At 44.3% G+C, this 20,491-nt stretch overlaps 1 protein-coding gene across 2 annotated transcripts in view; it reads right to left on the bottom strand.

Moving 5' to 3' along the window:
• The window catches only part of LOC147881833 (uncharacterized), a 60,291-nt gene extending 40,984 nt beyond the window's left edge, over positions 1 to 19,307 (bottom strand). The window contains exons 1-6 of one of the 2 annotated variants that reach the window (XM_087401401.1): positions 18,624 to 19,307; positions 18,205 to 18,427; positions 17,524 to 17,846; positions 13,211 to 13,288; positions 9,335 to 9,555; positions 9,071 to 9,106 (exon numbers count right to left, since the gene is read on the bottom strand). In XM_087401401.1, coding sequence (XP_087257527.1) covers positions 9,071 to 9,106; positions 9,335 to 9,555; positions 13,211 to 13,288; positions 17,524 to 17,838 — 650 coding nt within the window. In that variant the 5' untranslated portion in view covers positions 17,839 to 17,846; positions 18,205 to 18,427; positions 18,624 to 19,307. The remainder of the gene's footprint in view (positions 1 to 9,070; positions 9,107 to 9,334; positions 9,556 to 13,210; positions 13,289 to 17,523; positions 17,847 to 18,204; positions 18,428 to 18,623) is intronic. The other variant, XM_087401402.1, reaches the window with a different exon arrangement.
• Between the last annotated feature and the right edge of the window lie 1,184 nt (positions 19,308 to 20,491).

Here is a 20,491-nt window from a genome sequence, read left to right as displayed (position 1 = left end):
TATTTGCAGGTTGTACCTTTCAAAAAGATCTCCAAAGGCACCCAAATGAGAAAGTACAGAGCAGGTCTCACTCCAAGAATTCAGGCAGTAGTGAATGCTTTGGGGGCAAAGAATATTCAAGACCTTATGCATTCAGCTTCAGTAGCAAGTATTGTGCCGCTACAAGATCCATCTACAGTGCCATCCTTGCATGCAGGACGTGCTGATAAAAAGAAAACTGATTTTTCAAAATCAGAAAAAAAAGAGTACCCCAAGGCTGAAAAGAAAGGGTTTCAGCCTCAAAAGCCGAGGGGTACTCAGTTTTCAAAGACTTATAAGGGCAAATCTCTATTCACCCCTGAACAGATAGCGGAATTCCGTAGAGATGGGAAATGCTTCAGGTGTGGCAAAGAGGGGCATGTGGCTGCCCAGTGCCCAGAAAAGCCTTCAACTTCGAAGGGAAAAGAGGCAGAGAAGCCACGAGGACCGCAAAAGCCAATGGCAGGGGGAATTCCTGACGTATTGGGTCATGCTTCGAACCCAGAAGAACGAGAATTACTGCTATCATGGGGAAAAGTTAGAGACCAGCAAGCGCTAATTTTATTTGATCTAGGGGCTACTGATAATTTCATATCAGAGGATCTAGCCCTGAGGCTGGGAATAAAGACGGAGGAGTTAGGCAGGGCTTTGGATGCCGATCAGATGTTCTGTGGGAATCCTGTGCCAGTTACTCCCTTGATAGGGAAGCTCCGTCTTCATGTTCAGAGTTATGTGGATCAGGAAGACTTCTTCATTTCTCCACTGAAACATCATGATGTAGTCTTGGGAATGCCTTGGTTCCATCGCAAGGCAGTGAAGTTGACTCTTCCTGAAAGAGTACTGGAGTTTGTGCATAGGGGGAAAAATCAGCGTCTAATTGTCAGGAATAAAGGGGACACTATCCCCATTGTATCTGATGTTACATGTGGTAAAGCAATAAAGTCTGCAATTTCTGCATACATGGTTTTTGTAAAAGAAAAAGAGAATGATATGCATGCTGAAATGAATGATGCAGACAAAGATAAGTTTCAGTTTCTTGTAAACTTTAAAGATTGCTTTTCTGATACTTTGCCAGGGGAGTTACCCAGAGAGACCAGAAGATCATCAGATAGAGTTAATGCCTGGTAGTGAGCCACCAAACAGACCACCTTACAGAGTCAGTGCGACTCAGAGAGAGGAGATTATGGCTCAGGTACAAGATTTGCTGTCCAAAGGGTTGATTCAGCCCAGCTTGTCTCCTTTTTGTTCCCCTATACTGTTAGTACAAAAGAAAGATGGTTCATTCTGTATGTGCGTCGATTATCGTGCACTGAACAAAATGACCATCAAGAATAGATTCCCTATTCCGCGCATTGATGATGTCCTGGATCAGTTAAATGGAGCTTCAGTTTTCAGCAGGATAGACTTAAAGAGTGGCTATCACCAAGTGAGGATACAGCCTCAGGATGTGCACAAGACAGCATTCCGCACTACATTCGGGTTGTATGAATACTTAGTGATGTCTTTTGGGTTGACAAATGCTCCAGCCACATTCAATAGAATGATGGATCGCATCTTCCGAAAGTACAGGCATTTTACGGGTACTTTCTTTGATGATATCTTAGTCTTTTCTAAGACAGAAGGAGAGCACAGAGAACATCTTGCTATAGTGTTTCAAGAGCTGAGAAATCATCAGCTCTACGCAAACAGCAAGAAAAGTGAATTCTTCTTGGAAGAAATCCACTATCTGGGGCATATAATATCCAAGAATGGGATAAAAATGGACCCAGCAAAGATCCATGTCATTCAGGAATGGCCAGAGCTGAAAACTGTGCATGAAGTTCGAAGTTTCCTAGGCCTGTGTTCTTACTACAGAAGGTTTATCAGACATTTTGCTGATATCGCAGCTCCATTACATGACCTTACTAAGAAAAATGCAGCCTTCACATGGGGAATATCACAGAAGAAAGCATTCAATACACTCAAGGAGAAGTTGACTACAGAGCCTATTCTTGTAGTCCCGGATCTTTATCAATCTTTTGATGTTGATTGCGATGCTTGTGGAGAATGTGTTGGGGCTGCATTGCATCAGAATGGTATGCAGTGGCCTATGAAAGCAGGAGACTTCGGGATGCAGAAAGATATCTAGGAATCTATGAGAAAGAGTTATTGGCTGTAATTCATGCCATCCATACATGGAAGCACTATCTTTTGGGTGCAGATTTTACTGTTAAGACAGATCACCAAAGTCTGAGATACTTTTTGACTCAGACCAAGCTTTCCGAGAAGCATATGAAATGGGCAAACATGCTATCAATGTATCATTTTCAGATTGTCCATACTCCAGGAATTCGGAACAGAGTGGCAGATGCCTTATCCCAGAGACCCTAGGTCAATAACGTGACTATTGCTTATCACCAGGACTTGGAAGGCATGAGGGAGCAATATTCTAGTGATTTCAGATTTTGGTGAAATTTTACAGCAAATGCAAGAGGGGCAATCCACCAGTCACTATTCCCTGAAAGATGGGTATTTAATGAAAGATGATTGCCTATGCATCACCCAGGAGATGAGGAAAAAGATTTTGGGGGAATGCCATGCACCTCCCTATGCTGGACACAGGAATTACAGCAACAACTCTAGCACTAGAGAGGTATTTCTTTTGGCCAGGGATACGGAAAGATATACATCAGTTTGTTACTGAATGCCTTACATGTCAGAAAGTGAAATATGATAGACGGAAGGCACCTGGCCTACTTATGCCTCTTCCCATGCCTCAGGCACCATGGGAAAGTATTACAATGGACTTTATTTTTGATTTGCCAAGATCAAAGTCAGGGAATGATGGGATTTGGATGGGATTTGGACTATCATTGATAGATTCAGCAAGCAAGCTCATTTCATTCCAGTTCGCAAAACCATAAAGGCAGATCATATGGCTAAACTTTTCATGGCACAAATTTTTAAACATCATGGTATGCCTAAGTCCATTGTTAGTGACCGAGATCCCAGAATGACTAGTCTATTCTGGAGAGCTTTATTTGATAACATGGGGACGAATCTGAATTTTTCTTCTTCTTTCCATCCCCAGACAGATGGTCAAAGTGAAGTAGCAAATTCTACAGTTTTGGATATGCTAAAATGCTACGTGGGTGACCAAAGTTCAGACTGGGAAAAGTACCTACCGTTAGTAGAGTTTGCTTATATAGCTCTACAGGGAAAGCCCCTTTTGAGGTCATATATGGGAAGGTGATTTTGCCACCTATATTGAGGACCAAAGATGAAATATTTGCAGCTGATCAGTTTGTGAGAGACCTCCAAACAGCTTACAGGCAAGTCCGAACAGCAATTGAAAGGTCTCAAGAGAAACATAAAAGAGCTGCAGATAAGCATAGGAGACAGTTAGATCTCAAGGAAGGGGACTGGGTACTTTTGAGGTTTGAAAAAGCTAGGCTTCGCAAGTTTAAAGGCAAACAGAAAGTGTATGCAAAGTTATCTCCCAGATACTATGGCCCTTTCAGGATTACAGACAGAATAAATGAGGTTGCATACAGATTAGCATTGCCAGAGCATTGGAGGATTCACAATGCATTCCATGTGAGTCTTCTAAAGAAATTCCAGGGACCAGAGCCTACAGAACCACCAGTATCAGAGGATCCACCAGAAGTGGATGAGCTGGAGGAAGTCCTTCAGCCAGAGCAAATTGTGTACCATACTGTACGTAAAGGCCCTCAGGGTAAGGAGTTTTACAGGTATCTTGTAAAATTCAAAAATTATACGGCATTAGATGCCAAGTGGATGGACGAAGACATGCTATCCCATCATCCACAGCTTTTGGATGTTTACAAGGAAGCTTTTCAGTTGAGGTCAACTGAATAGAAGCCGAGGGGATGTCACCACAATGTAAATATCCTAAGTCAAAGTACAATTGACCATTTATTTGATCATAATTAAAGAGTTTTATATGTGTTAATTATGGTCAAAGAGTTATTTTAATGGTCAAAGGATTGACTACGGTCAAAGATACTTGACTCTAGTCAAGTAAACCTGACTTCGGTCAAGGAGATTTGGTTTATTACCAAGAGGGTTAACTGCGGTTAACCAGAGAACCACAGAGCTGACTACGGTCAGAGAGTGTTGACTTCGGTCAACAAGACTTGGCATGCGCCAAGAGGGTTAACTCCGGTTAACCAAGATGTGCCAACTCCGGTTGGAGAGACTTGGCTATAATTAAGGCGCCTCGACCCTTGGTCAAAGCTCCTTAATTATAATCAAGAGTGTTGACTCCGATCAACCAGAGAATAAATATATATTTTTATATTTGTTAGGTGTGCACATGTGTTCAGTGGGGACGCCCACCGTGACTAGAATTAGTCCACAGTGTGTTATTTGCATGCAAAGCGCTAACAATTAATGGGTGCCATGGTGGTGCGCTTTAATTAATTGTTGCAGGTACTAGGAAGAATTATTTTTCCTAAGCGCTACGGGAGCCTGACAAGCATCTAGGAGGCGGTTCGTGTGACCAAGTGCTTTGAAGACTCCAGAGTGGCCCTTAGTGGCATGTAATAGGACTTAGTCTAGATTTTAGACAAGTGGCATGTTGCCAATTTGAAATGAGCTTGAAGCTCTTGTAATAAAGGGGATTTTTCACGTTTTGAAAAAAGGAGGTTACCAGACAGCTCTACGCTGAACTTTTGTAACAGATTCTCTCTCATGAATAAAAACCTTGGGGGGGGTCCAGCCCGACGTTTTGTCATGGGCCCTAGTGCATCTACAGAGAGAGGGAGTGAGGGAGAGCTTATGAAAGTATAATTGCTGTCCTTTATGAGCGAGTCAGTTTTACTATCCCACAAGAGACCAATGACCTAAAGAGGGACGCATGTGCCTTAAAAATCACCATTCCATATGATAGTTGCATCTATCTGAGCAATCCTCCTACTATTGCCTTTAGTCAGCTAATGTTTGTGTTGTTTAGAAAGATAATTGAAAACCTTCCAAGAACCAAAGAAGAAGCAACACCTCTCTCCCACCTAGACCACTCCATATATCCCGAGGCATCAAGAGGTTTGCCACTCTCATCAGAAGAGTCGTTCGACATAACTGGCTACTTGTCAATCTCATCTTGCAAAACTCGAGAAACCCTCCATAATGAATTATTGAAACTCTCCCAAACTTCGACAATAGCAGCCATAAGAGGTGAAGAAGGCATCCTGATGTCTAGAGAAGAAAAAATCCGGCAAGTGTTGTCCATCCAATTGCAGCCAGAAAAAGGAATGCAAGACCGCATACATCAAAGAAAGAAATTTTTCCAAGGCTCCTTCCCTTAGATAAGTCCCCTAACTACAAGGTGGCAAAGCAAAGCTCTGCATTGAAAAACAGCAAAAATGCTCAGCCCTTTTTTCCGGGTCGGAAGAACCAAGGTCTCCCAAGCCAATTTGGCTCTCGTATCTGAGGATCCATCAAGTCCATTGCAAAGAAAGTTCCTTATAGGGTGTAACCAAATAGCACAAGTTATCCCAACAAGGTCCAATATCCAGATGGAAAATTTCCACAGACTTTGTGATACAAGTACCATGGACATAGAAAGAAAGGCCATGATAATATTGGGTTCAAAGTCGTAACCAAACTAGCATAGCTTATTCAAACTAGATCCAATAGCAAGAGTTCTTAGCTTGTACGAGTGTTTGTGGAGGAATTATGTAAGTATTATGGCTTCCCTAGAGATATTATGAGTGCCCATGATTCTAAATTAACTAAGCAGTTCTTGCAATCGATATCTTAAAACCTTGAAACCCCATTGAATATCAACTCATAGGGATCATCACGAATTGAATGGTCAAACAGAGCGTACTCATCTAACCTGTGGAGGTTATGCTTAGGGCACTTTTCCACAAGACAATCGAAGTGAGCATCTTCCACTCATTCAGTTCACATATAACAAAAATAGGCATTTAGCCACAAGGTTTTGTGCCTTTACGCTTATGTATGGTATCAGCTCAGCTGTTAGCCTAAAAGATCAAGGTGAAGGTAACTCTTGCAAGATATGCAAGAATGACAAAATAATAACAATAGTGCTCATGACAGAGCTAGATATTATGACAACCATTAGAAATCGCGTCAAACTCTAAAGGAGGACATGTGGGCATATCTAAGATTCCCAAGGCTCTAAGATTACGCACATTGGCAAGCAATATAGTTTAACTTCTGAACAATGTGGTCCTCCTCTTTACAAAGAGGATAAATGCTGCAGCTACTCTTCAAAATGGTCAAGGTCTATCCAACGCTTCACATAAGCGATTCAAAAGAATATTTGGTGAAGGGGACAGCCTGGTATATGATGAGAAGCTGGTCTGACTATAAGATTTGCCTCTCTATACTCCATTGGAGCCAAAAGTGGTTCTCAATCAAAGGTTCTCAATCAAAGGACAAGGCCACTTTGAAGCCATATCTAATATGCCTACTTAATACAACTAACAGGTAGATTCATGGAGTATGATACATGAGGCAAGTGACGTCTGGAGGATTGTACCCTCAGAGGGAGGCTGAGCTTCAGACAAGCGTACGACACTTTAACTTTACCCTTTTCAGTTCATTGTCATGGCCAACAGATATCAGATCCCTAATTTTAGTGAGATGGGCAAGCTCGATGGGACCAATTACCCATTGTGGAAAATGAAGGTTTGGAGCCACTGAGTGTTGAGGGAGTCTTAGGAGATAATGATGTGACAACTGCAGTGGAAATGAACAAAAATCGAGAGAGAGAGAGAGAGAGAGAGAGAGAGCAGCTCACACACACCACACTAAGAGGGAGAAAGAAAGAAAGAAAGAAAGTTTATTAAAGTCTTCGGAAGACCGATGGGTCTATGAGACTGTGAAAAACCTGGTAGAAACGAGCTGTGGTGGTGGAGCTACTAAACAAGCATCCACACCAATGCAAGTGATCTTTGGCAAAAGCCCCTCTACACCTGGGGGAAAACCTCTGCACAACAAGCTGCTTGAGAGCTGGGCACAACTGCTCAACAGCCTCCAAGATGAGATGGAAAACAAGGGCTGAGGGGGGACCTATAAATAGCCCCAGCCCCCCTCCCTTGTCGGTCAGCAAGAGAGGGTAGCCTGCTAGTGGGCTGACCCACCAGGCCTCCTAGCAGACCCCCCTCCTAGCACACAAGGGGCTGCACAAGCCCTATATGAAGGGCACCCCTCTCAGCCTAGGGAGCCAACTCAGCAGCAAGGGAACCGACCCCCTCTGCCCTGCTCCACGCCTCACAAAGGGCTGACATCCTGCCCCGACTGGGCTGCTCCACCTCGCCAACTCCACCTACCCTCCACAAGGGCTACACACGAGCCATGCAGGGGGCCTGTGAGCCTGAGCAACAAGCCTAGGTGGCCGACCAGCAGGTCGGCCCACCTCTGCCCCTAAAAAGGGCCCATAGGGCTTGGGCTACAGCACAAGAGGATGGCCACACAGGCCCTACACCTGTCCTACCCTGTGAGCCTCGTAATGGGGCCGGTACGTGACACTAGGCGAGCCGGGAAGGACCTCTCCTACTCTACCCTCACAGGGGCGGGTTCACCCACAACAAGGCCATCACTTATAGATGGCGAACACTTTCGAGGTCTGAACAACCTTGAGGGATATGTATGATCTCAATAGCAAGGTGGGATCTTGAACCTCAAGACGGAGCTATATGGCATGAGCATGGATGAAGGGGCAATAGTACAAAAACACATCACCAACATGAATGTTGTGCAGGATCAGCCGGCAGCAGCTGGGAGCTCAATCAGGATGGCAAGGCTGTTGCTCCCTCGGTGCTATAGTAGTTTTGTTACTACAATGATTGCAGGGAAAATTAGCTGTGCCAAGAAGGACAAATCTTACGAAGGACTGAACTCTTCAAATAAAGAGAACAAGAAGAAAGAGAAGAAATGCTTCTGTTGTGATGAGCCAGGGCATTTTGTGAAGGACTGCAGAAAGAAAAAGGCTGATCAGAAGAAGGAAGGGGTTCAGCTCAGAGTCAGAGGAGTCAGCTCAGTTGGTGGTCAGAGAATAACTTTTCTTGGTGGCATCTCCTAGTGCTGCTAAGATTAGGTACATGGACCCTGGTGTTATGTCACTATGTCCGACATTGAGAGAAGAGGACCCGCAATCACCAAAGTTCGCTTGTACCTATCCCGGATTATGTATTCAGCTAGACACAACATGTGTTGGCCAAATATATATCCCTATGACCCAAGGATTGTGAAGATTTGCATCAAGGGAAGGTCTAGGGCTAGCTTGCTAGTTCTTCTAAAAACAGCCACCTATAGGTACCGAGTACCTCATACCAAGGCATTCTGTATTGGATTAAGCTGGAATACTTGAGTCTTTGTAATGATTTCAGTGATTTCTAATGGCTCTCTATAATATAATGTCACTCAATAACAGGACCATTTTTCAGCAAGAAAAAGAAGCTTGGATCTCGCAAGCTTAATAACCTATTTGTGCAAAGGTCCAATCTCTTCATAGCTACCTCCTAAAGATGTAGGCAGTGGGCACACCATTCTTCACATTTAGATAGGAACCTCTTTCTGACAGCTTCAGCCAACATGATATACACACAAGCATGTGTCTTACAATTCCCTGATGCATACAGATTGAGCAATCTAAGCACACACTCTTGCATCCTCTTGTATCATTTTTTTGCTTATGGAAGCTCATTGGTTAGGCCTAGTATTTCTGAGACACAGTCTCACTTTCTCAGGCAATAACTAATTGATATTTTACCCATTCTACTGTACACCTTGATCACCCAAATCAGTCCGAGTCTGAACAACTCCGACTTGGGGTATTAGCCCGAGTATTACTTCTCCGATAACATGTGCAGGACATAAAAGCAAAGAAAACCTCTTGGCATGGGTGTCACTTTAAAAATAATTAGATGAGCAGACCAAGTGTAGCATATGACTTTATCACAGCCCCATCCACCTACCCAAAAGAGAGGCAAAAAAACAAGAAACAGCTGCTGCAAATGCACAGCTTATCCCAATGGACCCTATTGAGAGAAACATCAACTATATCAATATAATAACTTACTTGAAAGAAACTGGTGGCTCAACATCCGCTTTTATACTGTCAACCACATTCAAGTGTCAAAAATATTCTCCAATTTTGCAGCTGACTTTAAAGTGTGAAAGAAAATATGACTAGTTCAAAGGAAATTTGTAAATATATAAGTTATGGCTAGACCAATGAAGTGCATGTGCAAAAAAATAGAACCTCTCTCTGCAACATTATTCAGGCTGTTATCTTTGTAAGTGTCTACTTATCTGCCTTTAAAAGGAATCAAGAGATACATACATGGCAGAAGCAGGAATTTTGCCAGGGTAAAGATCCCTGAATTCAACAAGTTGTGCAAAAAGATAGGCTTCAGCCAAAGAGAAAAGTGTATCAATAAGGGCATAATCAGGTTCATCATAGGCTTGTTGAAAAGGACTGTTTCCATATATTGTCATTCGATCCTGCTTAGACATCTCAGCAAAACCATGATATGCAACCTTCACGTATTTGTGGCGGTCCATCTGTAAAGTTAATTCAAAAAATTTAAGTTAGCTTTCTAGATAGTCAAGTGTAGATGTACAGTGCCAAAAAAAAATTTAATACGTCCTCATCATTAGCATGAAGTGTTTTCAAAAAAGGAAAGCACCAAAAGATTAAAAAGGCCGAGTTCACTAACTAATAATAAGAAACACACTTTGCAAAAGCTCAACCATTTATTCGACTGGCATCCTCTTCCTCAAGGTCAATCAATATTTCATGGAACAGTATTGCGGACAGGACTTCCAAAGTTTCAAGGACAGAGGAACTCACACAGCCAAGGCAGTCCCACACCCCTCTCATTTCAGTTATGGCACAATCCATGGCAGTCATGCATGCCCTTCTTGTGCAGAAAACTCAAGAAAACTGTACGAAAGTGACACATCCTGAATCCTCAAGCTCCTTCATCTTCAATGATTGCACCCTGCATGTGCCCGCTTTTCCTTTTCTCTACGTATCTCTTTGTTGTAACCTTTCCCTCTGTGCTCCACCTTACTTGTCATGCAGGCTCTCATTGCACAGGCACTAACTGCCCTTACTGTTAGAAATCGACCAACAGAGGGTACACACAGCAGAAGACTGATAGAATAGCCCACCAGCTCTCACAGTGTGTGTGGGGAGTGGAATCACAAACTTCTTAAACTTATATGCATCAATTAGATGTGCAGACTCATCAATAGACAATGATCCAGCCAGACATAGAAGCTACCAAAACAATATATATTTCCGTCCAAATCTATGGACACAATACAAAGAGAGATAGATCCAAAGTCCCACCAGAGCGTGGTCCTTTGATCTTACCACATACTCCTACTATCTGCCGGATATCTCTAGAACTTGAGCCCGCGTGCTCCACCTCGAGCGTGTGTAGACTCTTTGTCCAGATCTCATCTTCTTGCTGCCCTAGAAGACAGCCAAATCCCAGCTCCAAGTAGAGCTCAGTCTGCAGCCTCTATTGCACTCTTCTGCCTCCTGGAAGTAAGCCAGAAGATGTGTGCACTACTGCTCCTGCTGCTCCCAAAACTGCTGGAGTGCTGGATGATTTATGCCCCTCTAAAGGGCTCTTTATAGAGGCCTCAAGGGCCCTTGAAAATACTGGTGCTGGTGGACTCAGTCTGCCAAAAAACCGACCTGATTGGCTGCCCCTACCAGCCCAACCAGGGCCTTATATAAAGGCTTTCACTTGCCCTTCCAGTGCATAAAGCCCTCGATATTATGTGGGGTCCAGCCCCCCTTGGCCCTGCCATCTTCTAGGCTTGGTAGGCTGGCCCTACCAGCCCCAATACTTGCTGACCAAGCCTGCTGGCTCCCTCTGCTTGCTGCGCCATCTCCAGGGCCTGTTGCAGCCTACCAGCCTGCCCACACCCCATGCTAGTCAGCTTGCCATCAAGGCGCCTATGAACTCTGGTATCCCCACAATCTGATGCCGCTCTAAATCTGCCTCTGACAGGCCAGATCCAGGCGATTGTCCATTGCCATTTCTCTGTCCACAGACTCCATTTATTGCAGCCACCATAGCTCCTCCAGGTACCTTCCTTTTCTTTCTCTGATCTCTGCCCCCATGGCAGCCATAGTGCTGCCCATGTGGCCTTCTCTCAGAACCTAGGTCCACCCCCCCATGCTCTCCTCATATGGGGGCTTACAGATGGGGAGGTGACCTTTCAAACACTTAATGTCGTTCATGATGCTCGAGGGGCTTCCTGGAGCAGCAGTACACTGCTGCAATTTGTAAGAAATGCGTCAAACTCGTCAGGTGGACTTAGGGTTGATGTGGCCGCCACATGGGCAGTACCTAGGCTGCCATTTGGGAAGCAATGAGCATACGAACTCAGAAAAGCAAGAAGAGGGGGCTGCCACATCTGCAGCACATTGGTTGCCATGAGACTGTAGAGGCTTGAAACTGTACGGAACAGGGGCAATGACATCAGCATCGATTCCGAGCAGATCTGTGCAGGTTTGGTGGTGTGGAATCTGACATCAGCATGGCAAGAGACTGCAGGATCATCCCAGGCAGGTGGCACCTGCTGTACAGGGCCGTACAGGATTATGGCAGGGCATCCAAGCGCTGGACAGGGCCTGAATAGAGGCAGAACTGCAGGGTGCAGACTGCGGGTGACTTACAGCCAGACTTGGGCCTGGTAAGACCCTGACTTGGGCAGAGGGAGCCTGGGGCAGTGGCTGTGGCCAGGCAGGCCCAGGTTGGGCTAGTCAAAGCGAGCCAACCTTGGGTCGTCTGGAGCCAACCAGTCGGCCCCACAGACCAGCAAAGTCGGCTGGTTTAGGGCATATTGAGGGCCTTTGGACCTATAAAAGGATCCCATTAGGGGCTCATAATCCATCCATTGCAGCAGTTCTTGAGGAGCAGTTTAGAGCAGCAGTTTGGAGCAGCCGAGGAGCAGGCATCTGGGCCATCATCTAGAGGGTCTAGTGAGAGCTGAGTGCTGCAGACATAGCTCAGAGAAGGACTCCACCCTTGGCTGTCTCAGGTAGCATTCACTGCCTCACATGTGGCTACACGGCAGGGATAGCTTGGAGGTGTGTTTGCAAGCGTGGTGACAAAGCCAACTTAAGCCCTATGGCAGCACGCAGGCTTAGGGATCTAAAAGTGCCACGGAAGTAGGACAGCATATTCTTGTAAGGACAGAGGATCACGCTCTGATGGGTCTCGGGTATTATGTCCATTGGACGGAAATGTATCTTGTTGGTTCTATATCTTTCCTATGAGCATGTCTAGTTTCTGGCTTGCACATGTATGTTGAGCACACTAAGTAAATAAGTTTTGGATTCCACCCCTAACGCCACTGTGTGAGTTTCTGGGCTATTCTATCTATCTTCCACTGCGTATACCATCTGTTGTGGTTATTTCTAACAGGCATGACAAAAACTAGAGACTCTTTTATGGCCATTTATGTCTCTTTATACCATGGACTCTGACCTTTGGAAGAAAAAATAAATTCCATTCCATTGCTTGATGCAACTTTCCATGTTGACACCCTGAGCTTGTTTCATCACAAGTGGATTATGTTGAAATCACTATCAACAAATTTACTTGCACAAAACATTAGATCACAGGATTTAAACGTGGGCAAAATCCTATCAATTGATTATTCTGAACCCAACGAGGGGATTGTTTGAACATAGTATTCTTTGTTTCCTTTGCCCCTACTGCAGCCAAGACGTGAAAGCTCTCCAAGATTATAACATGAAATCGCATGTGGCTTCAATAAAATTTCAAGAGATAGAGACCCACTCTTTTGGCATCTATAGGCTGCTTTGAAACAGGGACTAAGCACAAGAGTATGTCTCCAACATGTTTGCGAGATTAGGGCCCAACTCAAGGCACGTCACTAAGAGGAGTAGACCTTTCAAACAATTCATGCTTTCCGATTTCCAAGGGAATAACAACTTCTTCCTACCTTTTCATGCCTTTTTGGACTTTGTCAAAAGAATATTACTTCAGCAATTTAGTTAGGGGTGATATTGATTCCCTATTTGGATCGTATCTGCTTCCTAAAAGTGGCACAGGGTGCGAGGGGTTGGTTCTTTCTTTTTGAAGAAGGGAAGGAGGGACATGAAAATGTTAAGGTCTCCTTACAATGTGATGTAGCGCAATTTCTAAACCCACGACAGCATTCTCACCTTCAGGATGTTCCCACGTCTCTTATCAACAACTAATCCCCTCACCATGTACTGCCAATCAAATGTCCACTGGAGTAACTGCAAAGATCCACATGAATAAGAGGTAAGGCATTGAAAATTATCTCTAGACTCAGTTAAATATTATCTATGTCAAACTACAAAAGCAGGCACACAAGAGTTAAGGCATTGGATATTCTTTATACTAAACACAACCTTGCAGTAGTTTGTAATAATTTCATCAAATATATGGAAACCAAGTCCTTTAAACATCTGTTTCTACAAAAAAAGGAAAGGATTGTATATTCAATAAGAAGCCTACACGGAAAAAACAAAATCCCTAACAAGAATGTTGGCATTATATCTGCCAAGAAATCAAGGGTCATAGGAATTGGTAGGTCGTTCTGTCTCCAAGAAAGCATGCCTCTTCTTGTCAACCACCTCACATTTTTCCATCTCTTTCATTGCAAAACTCTTATGAAGGAGAGTCATAATGTAAAATTGCAAAAAGGCTAAGCTACTAGAAGTAGAGCTTGAGAGTGGACTACCTGAGCTTTACAAGGACTTCACCTCCCTAGCTATGATACCATGTTGGAAAACATACATACGCACATATCTCTAGCTCAAGGATCAAGCTTAGACACCACATAGATAGATCTTGCATCAAACACCAACCTTGACCACAGGTCATCTAATCCAAAACTTTGCCAGTATATTCTAACCCATAATCTACTTCTATGCATGTGCACACGAGCAATATAGAGAGCACTTCATATCTCCAACGATGACACACAATAGTACAACCAGAATTCATGTATAGATAGATGATATCAAGTGCAAAACTTGGAACACAATAAGCCACTACTTGCTGTCTGGTAGAGCCAACTGCTCCCTCCTATGCACTAACTTGTGCTCTCTTACAGGCTGTAAGTGTGCACCAAATATGCCCTAGAATGCTGAGGAAATGCTGCAGACTGACCTACAAGAATGAGCTCTGGCAGATTGAACTACCAAATGGCCCCCAAGGGGTCCTTTTATTAGGCACTAGGTCCTCAGATCTGGCTGGTCAGACTCTCAACCTGCCAACCCAGATCAGCCGACCCAGCTCTAAAATGGCTGACTAGGCCAGGCTGCCGGTCTCCCTGTGTATGAATAGGCCCAAGCTTGGTGCCCTGCTGCTAGTACTTTCCCAGCTCATCTTCCCATGGAAAGGGCTCATTGCTGGGCATATTCCAATCATACTGCTAATCCCAAACCAGGGCATGTCTGGCATAGGCCATGGAGTAGGGCACACTATGGGCTGGTGCAAGGTAGAACACTACGCCAGCATAAGGGCACTTATTGACACTAATAGAACGGATTGCCTATCGGCAGTCTGCAGAAGGACATGTCGTCTGTACAGTTTTGTCAAGTCAGCCGTACACTAGTCTACTGTCAGGTCAATATCAAGAGGCTGTCTCAAGTCGGTCTAGATAGGAGTTTGGTCGGCAGAGCACAGATCTTGTCGACCAGATCTAAGGGCTTCTATGCCCTATATAAAGGTCCCCATTGGGGGTCCTGGCATTCACTTTGTGCATAGGCCCTCAGCAGAGATGATTGCCAGTCAGCAGTCTGCAGCAGCACACAGGGGCAGTCAGCCCAGAAGGGCAAGTCATCCATACCAGTCTGTTAGGTTGGCCCTACAGACTTGTCACCTTCAGGTATTGGTCTGTGCAAGAGTCCAATTGCACGAGCACCAATCCAGTAGGCCAGATCTAGGGCTTCTATGCCCTACATAAAGGCCACCATGGGCAGTCTTGGCATTCACGTTGTGCCTGACCTTGGCTGCATAGAAGAGCAGCAGGGAGGCACAGGAATCCATTCAGTAGAGCATACTCTTGGCAGTATGCCTTCAGCAGAAAATGAGCTACAAGGAGAGGTGTTGGCGTAGCATCTTGGCAACCCACTGAAGCTCCATTGGCGCACACAGGTTGACAAGGTTGGAGGTGCTTTACGGAGGTAAAAGGCAGTGTTTCAGAGGTACCTATAGCCCACATCTAGGCAGGACACAATCTGCTAGATGGTGGGTACAATGAGTATGCCATTTTGTATCAGGTTTGCCTATTTTCTGCAATCTTTTTCTACGTGTTTTGGCTATTCTATGTCATAAGCATGCTCTAGTTGTTTTCTCTGATTTACTTCAGTTATACTTGTCTGCACAAGAGACTGAGTGAGATTTGTTTATGCATTTTCTGAGACACACCTTCCTTGCAGGAGTTGGCTAACATTGAATGCAATGATAAAGCCATTGCCTCTATACCCCCTCTTCATTAATCTAGTCAATGTCTCTGCATAAAACTTGTATAATGTCTTCTCTATGCCACAGGTGCCATATTTATTGCTAAAAATGGTGTCCTGCAATATGTCATGGCCATGATAGGAACTGCAAACTCGAGACAGAAATGAGATGGAGGGAAGGAGAGAGTAGAAAGAGAGAGAAAATAAGATGGGAGGGTTGAGATGGCTTAAAGAAAGAGGCTGTCCAAAGTTCAAATAGCCAACCCCAGCTCAAAAGAAGCAAAGGAAGTAAAAAAGATGGAAGGGTTGGGATGTGAAGCTTAAAGAGCTGTCCAAAATTCTAACAGCCAGGGTTCAAATGAAGTGAAGGGAGACAGATGTGAGCAATGAAAAAGCAAGGACTTTATGACTGATGAAAAGGTGCAGAATCTTTTTTTTTAAAACCCTTGCATGATCAAATTTATTAGATCAGGAACATATGTTTGTGTAAAAGGCAATGAAAAAATTCCAAATGTCTGCAAGCATTAGAAAAGGTAGTTGGATACGTACTCTCGTGACCACTTGGGGCAACATTCAGGGCTCCTTACATGCCGCAGTGGAAAGGATAGCTTTTTTCATGAGAGCTTCACATATACAACCACAAGGCCCTCTTGGCAATTCACTCTCCGGATTGGTCACGACAGCCTTATTTCTTTTCCGCATGATTTTGTACAAGGCTTTCACAGGCATTTATCCTGATTCTACAAAGTTTGGTCATACTTATAGAAGTCACTTTTTTGAAAAAAAAAAACCCCAAAAATATGTGGCAGCAGCAGCAGGTGGAAAAGCAAGTTTAAGATCTCACAAAAACAGGATGGCAAAAAAATTAGATGCATTAGGGAAGACAGAGATGAGCAACCAACATGGACTTGTGGAACTACCCATGGGGTGGGTGACAGAAAGAAAACAACAGAACGATACAGTTGGATTTTTTGTAAAAGCTTCGGTTGAAACTTTGCTAAGTTTGGTTCGAAGGAAAATCCAAACAATTTGACAATGTTCAGAAAGCACACAATGCTAGCAAATGTGCATGATGGCAAAGCAGCCATCAAAGCATACCACTACATCCAGCCCAATGAGACAGTTGAGGGGCAAAGGACAGAGACTTGTATTGTGTTTAGGAATAGCTCTCAGCCATAGATGATTTCAGTTATGTGTGGTTCACGTGATGTCTCATATTTAAACTTTTTGAGATGTATTAGCAATCCCTCTGGGCTTCTCTTGAAATATAATTATATCTGTTTGCTAGATAACAGAATTTTATAGCTGCAATAAGCACTCTGTGAAATGCATTTAAAGACGTAACTTCACCTCTGTCACATGGCCATTAAAGCAATGGGCTTCAAGCAGTGACCATATAGTGATCTCTCTCTCTCTCTCTCTCTCTCTCTCTCTCTCTCTCTCTCTCTCTCTCTCTCTCAGAGCAAGATCACAGAGTTCTTCCCATCGAGTGATATTGATCGTCCAGTCTCTAGCCGCAAACATGATAGAGACCCCGACCCGACGACTGCAACACGACACACGAGACACCGAGGGGACCCACAGATCACTCTGGGGGACCTCCTGTCATTGTTTAGACCCGGGACACGTCCGACGGGAGTCATGGTGGCTTTGGTCTTGCGTCCAACCTCCTCCAAGAGACCGAGACGCACGACACCCCTTGACAGACGCCAGCGTCCCATCACTGGCTATGCACCAGCCAGGGCGACATGACATACGGAGGATTCAGCTCCACTCCAGTCTTTTTCCTTTTCATTATCACACCCAGATGTATTTGACTATGTATGATCAGACTTAGGACTCAGCACAGGTGATGATGCTCTTTTAGTAGCTCCACCCTTACTGTGGTTTGTATCAAATTTTCTTTCAATCTCATAGACACACCATCGGTCTTCCGAAGACTCTAATAAAATTTCTCTCTCTCTCTCTCTCTCTCTCTCTCTCTCTCTCTCACTCTCATATAAATGAACAAGAAAAGACTCGATGTAGCACAAGAGAACCTCATGAGGATATCCCAAGTCAAAAATAAGCTTCTTGATAGTGCCATAATATGCCATAGTCTCAAATGTTTCAGGCTTGTACTGAGCAAGAGTATAATCCATGTCAAACCCAACAGCTATGATACTCTTCATGTTCAATGATCTGTTACAGAATATCTGCTTCTTCATGTCAATGTCCCCAACCCAATCGTTTGATGTCCAGATACTGGCACTCTGCTTGGAAGAGCATTCCCCATTTGCTGTTGAAGGTGCCAAGACTGGGCACGGCTCAAGGCCTTCCTGTTGCAGTTGTTCTGTGGCATCTTTCAGTTCCATCAAAATTCCTGGAGTGCAGAACTACAGTCGTTTAGTCAAAGAACTAGTTGTGACCTAGAATTGTAAAGACAGCAATCAAGGTAGATAAGTAAATCGAGATTTGGCAGCAGACTGCATCACCATTTATATTGTAAATATGGAGTGATTTTTCAAATTTTTTATTTTGTTCTGACTTAGGTTGGGACAGGCTATGGCCTTGATTCTGAGCAACGGAGGTTATTTCTGACTTAATAAAAGGATCTCGTTTGAGATATACCACAGCTCCAAGTGCAGAGCACAACAAATATTGGAAGGACAAGGCAAACATAACTCTAGAAGCTTTTGTTGTACATGCAACCGACATTAGCTTGAGACAATCAACCGTACCAGGAAATATTGTTGCCTTTCGATTTACCGTTTTGGGCAATTCATGAGAGGCAGGCTCCTCCTTTTTGGTAAATTGTTCACAAGTGGCTGGACCACGCACTACCGATTTTGATTGCCTACTTCGAGGATAACGTTTCGATCTTTTGAGCAAAAGAAGTCCCTGAGACCTTTTGTGTACAATTGTACAACAAGGTGCATGCAACCAATTCAAGGCTAAAGACCTCTGCAATTGATGCACATAAGTTACAGATGCCATCGTCAGTTTATAGCGCTTGGATCTGGAATCTCTTCGTCCGTAAAGAATAAAGCTAGGCTGAGCATTATCTTTCAGGTCTATATTAGAAATTTACTAGAATTCACAACTGATGAATAGCTATAGCTTCGATGTGCCAATGACGATGCACGGTCACTGGACTCACGTTGCTGAATCCGGCAATCAAACATATGCTGAAATTTTGCGCCAACAAGGTTACAGAGTCGTTGGACTCAAGCTGCTGAATCCGACAATCAAATATGTGCCCAACTTTTCGCTTTCAGCGAGCAAAGTGTGGTCTACGCAGAGAAGCAAAGCTCCAGGCTCACAAACTTTCGTCGGCGTTGCTGTGGGCACACAGTGTTAGGAAAGTCTGAATGAGTAATGACGACTGCAATTTGTGCAAACTCTACCGGAGGGACTGATCGTCGTCTGCGTTTATAGAAGCCATTTGCGCGTGGGGAAAAAGAAGTACTGTGAGGCAGGGTGGCGCAACCCAAATGCACTGTTTGCCAAGGCAAATGGAATAAAACTGTTGGGCAAGGTATATACATATATATATATATATATATATATATATGATATTAGTCAGCATCCATGAGGAAGAAAAGCCGGAAGGGATGAGACTGCGCGAGGGAATCAAAGCAGGGGAAAAGTGGCAAAAGGCGAGGAATTTGCGATGGGAGAAGGGCACGAAGGGGAGGGATGATTGGAGAAAGGGAAGGAGGAGATGGAGATGGCAGGCAAAGATGGAAGAGAAAAGTGATGGACGGGAAGATGATCCTCATCCCCATTGAAGAAGAAGAAGAAGAAGATGATGATGATGATTATGATGAAGGAAAAATGAAGCATCAGATTGTGGGTTTAACGCACAATTCCCTTTTGAGCTTTTTAAGCTTAGAAATGGCGCGTACCTTCCAACACTCTCTCTTTTTTTGGCCCACCTAACCCTCCCACTCACACCTCACTTTTTGGGAGAGGTGGCTTCTCTGTGGACCCGCCTCTTTCCACGCTTCCTGGTTGCCTGCACCGAGATGCATCATAGTGACAGCCGCACCACCAATGGTGGCCCGTCGCATCCTTGGAGCCACTTGTGGAGGCCTTGTCACTGTACACACGGACTCAATCCCCAGTGAATTCGATCCACATTTGAGAACTGCAGCTATGCGTCAGATAGGGCGACCTCTTGCTGCCGGACAATCTTTTTGCAAAACCCAGTCGCGGACCTCTGTTTTCATTCCTCTACCTGGGAGGACGCACCTTCCCATTGGACTCTAAGCATGTCTGGGCATATCGTGTGAACCCCCCCCGGTATGGGTGACCACACAATAGGCCGAACCACACAATTTCACTTGAAATCGGGTCCTCACCACACCCAATCTCACCTGCTTCCAACCTATTAACGGTGATCATTGTGGCATTTCCAGCCATCCATGGATAGGTGCCAAACATACTTTCCCAATAAATTTTGATGGCACCACCTGGTTTTTGGTAGCTATCACCGGTTGGATGAACGAAGTTATGGAAAGTTTGTGCAGACCAACCAATTGATGTGCACTATTGCCTTGATGATTACACAAGAGTTTTGATCTGTCAATCAGGATCAAAACTCTCACGATCTCTAGCAATTGACAGCGTGGCTGGTTCTTAGCCCTCAGTCACTTTGCAAGGCCCCTCGAAGAGCACATTGCTACGTGTATGCAGTTAAAGTAGCAAAGTGCTCAGTGATCTAGAAGTGTTTGCTCATGTCTCAATGACCACAAAGCACCTTTTCAGCCCACACATAAGAGTGTGGTAGACAATTGCAATAGTGCTAATGGTTGAAGGAGTTCAGCAAACTAGTGTTGATTTATCACCTTAACATCACACATTCTACAATTTTAACAGCTTCCCTAGCCCTAATGAACAAGATGAACTTGTGGGGAGAAGCTTAATTTCGCCCCTCGCAAATTTCAAGAGTACAAATCTCCTTCACAGGAATGTGCTAGAAGGCCATCCATCCATAGAAAATATAGCTCCTCCCACTGTGCACAA

The sequence above is a fragment of the Dipteris shenzhenensis genome, chromosome 30, assembly GCF_047967505.1.
Source record: "Dipteris shenzhenensis isolate YYH24624 ecotype China chromosome 30, Dip_SZ_1.0, whole genome shotgun sequence".
Lineage (NCBI taxonomy): Eukaryota > Viridiplantae > Streptophyta > Polypodiopsida > Gleicheniales > Dipteridaceae > Dipteris > Dipteris shenzhenensis.
This window is presented reverse-complemented; position numbering and strand designations above follow the sequence as displayed.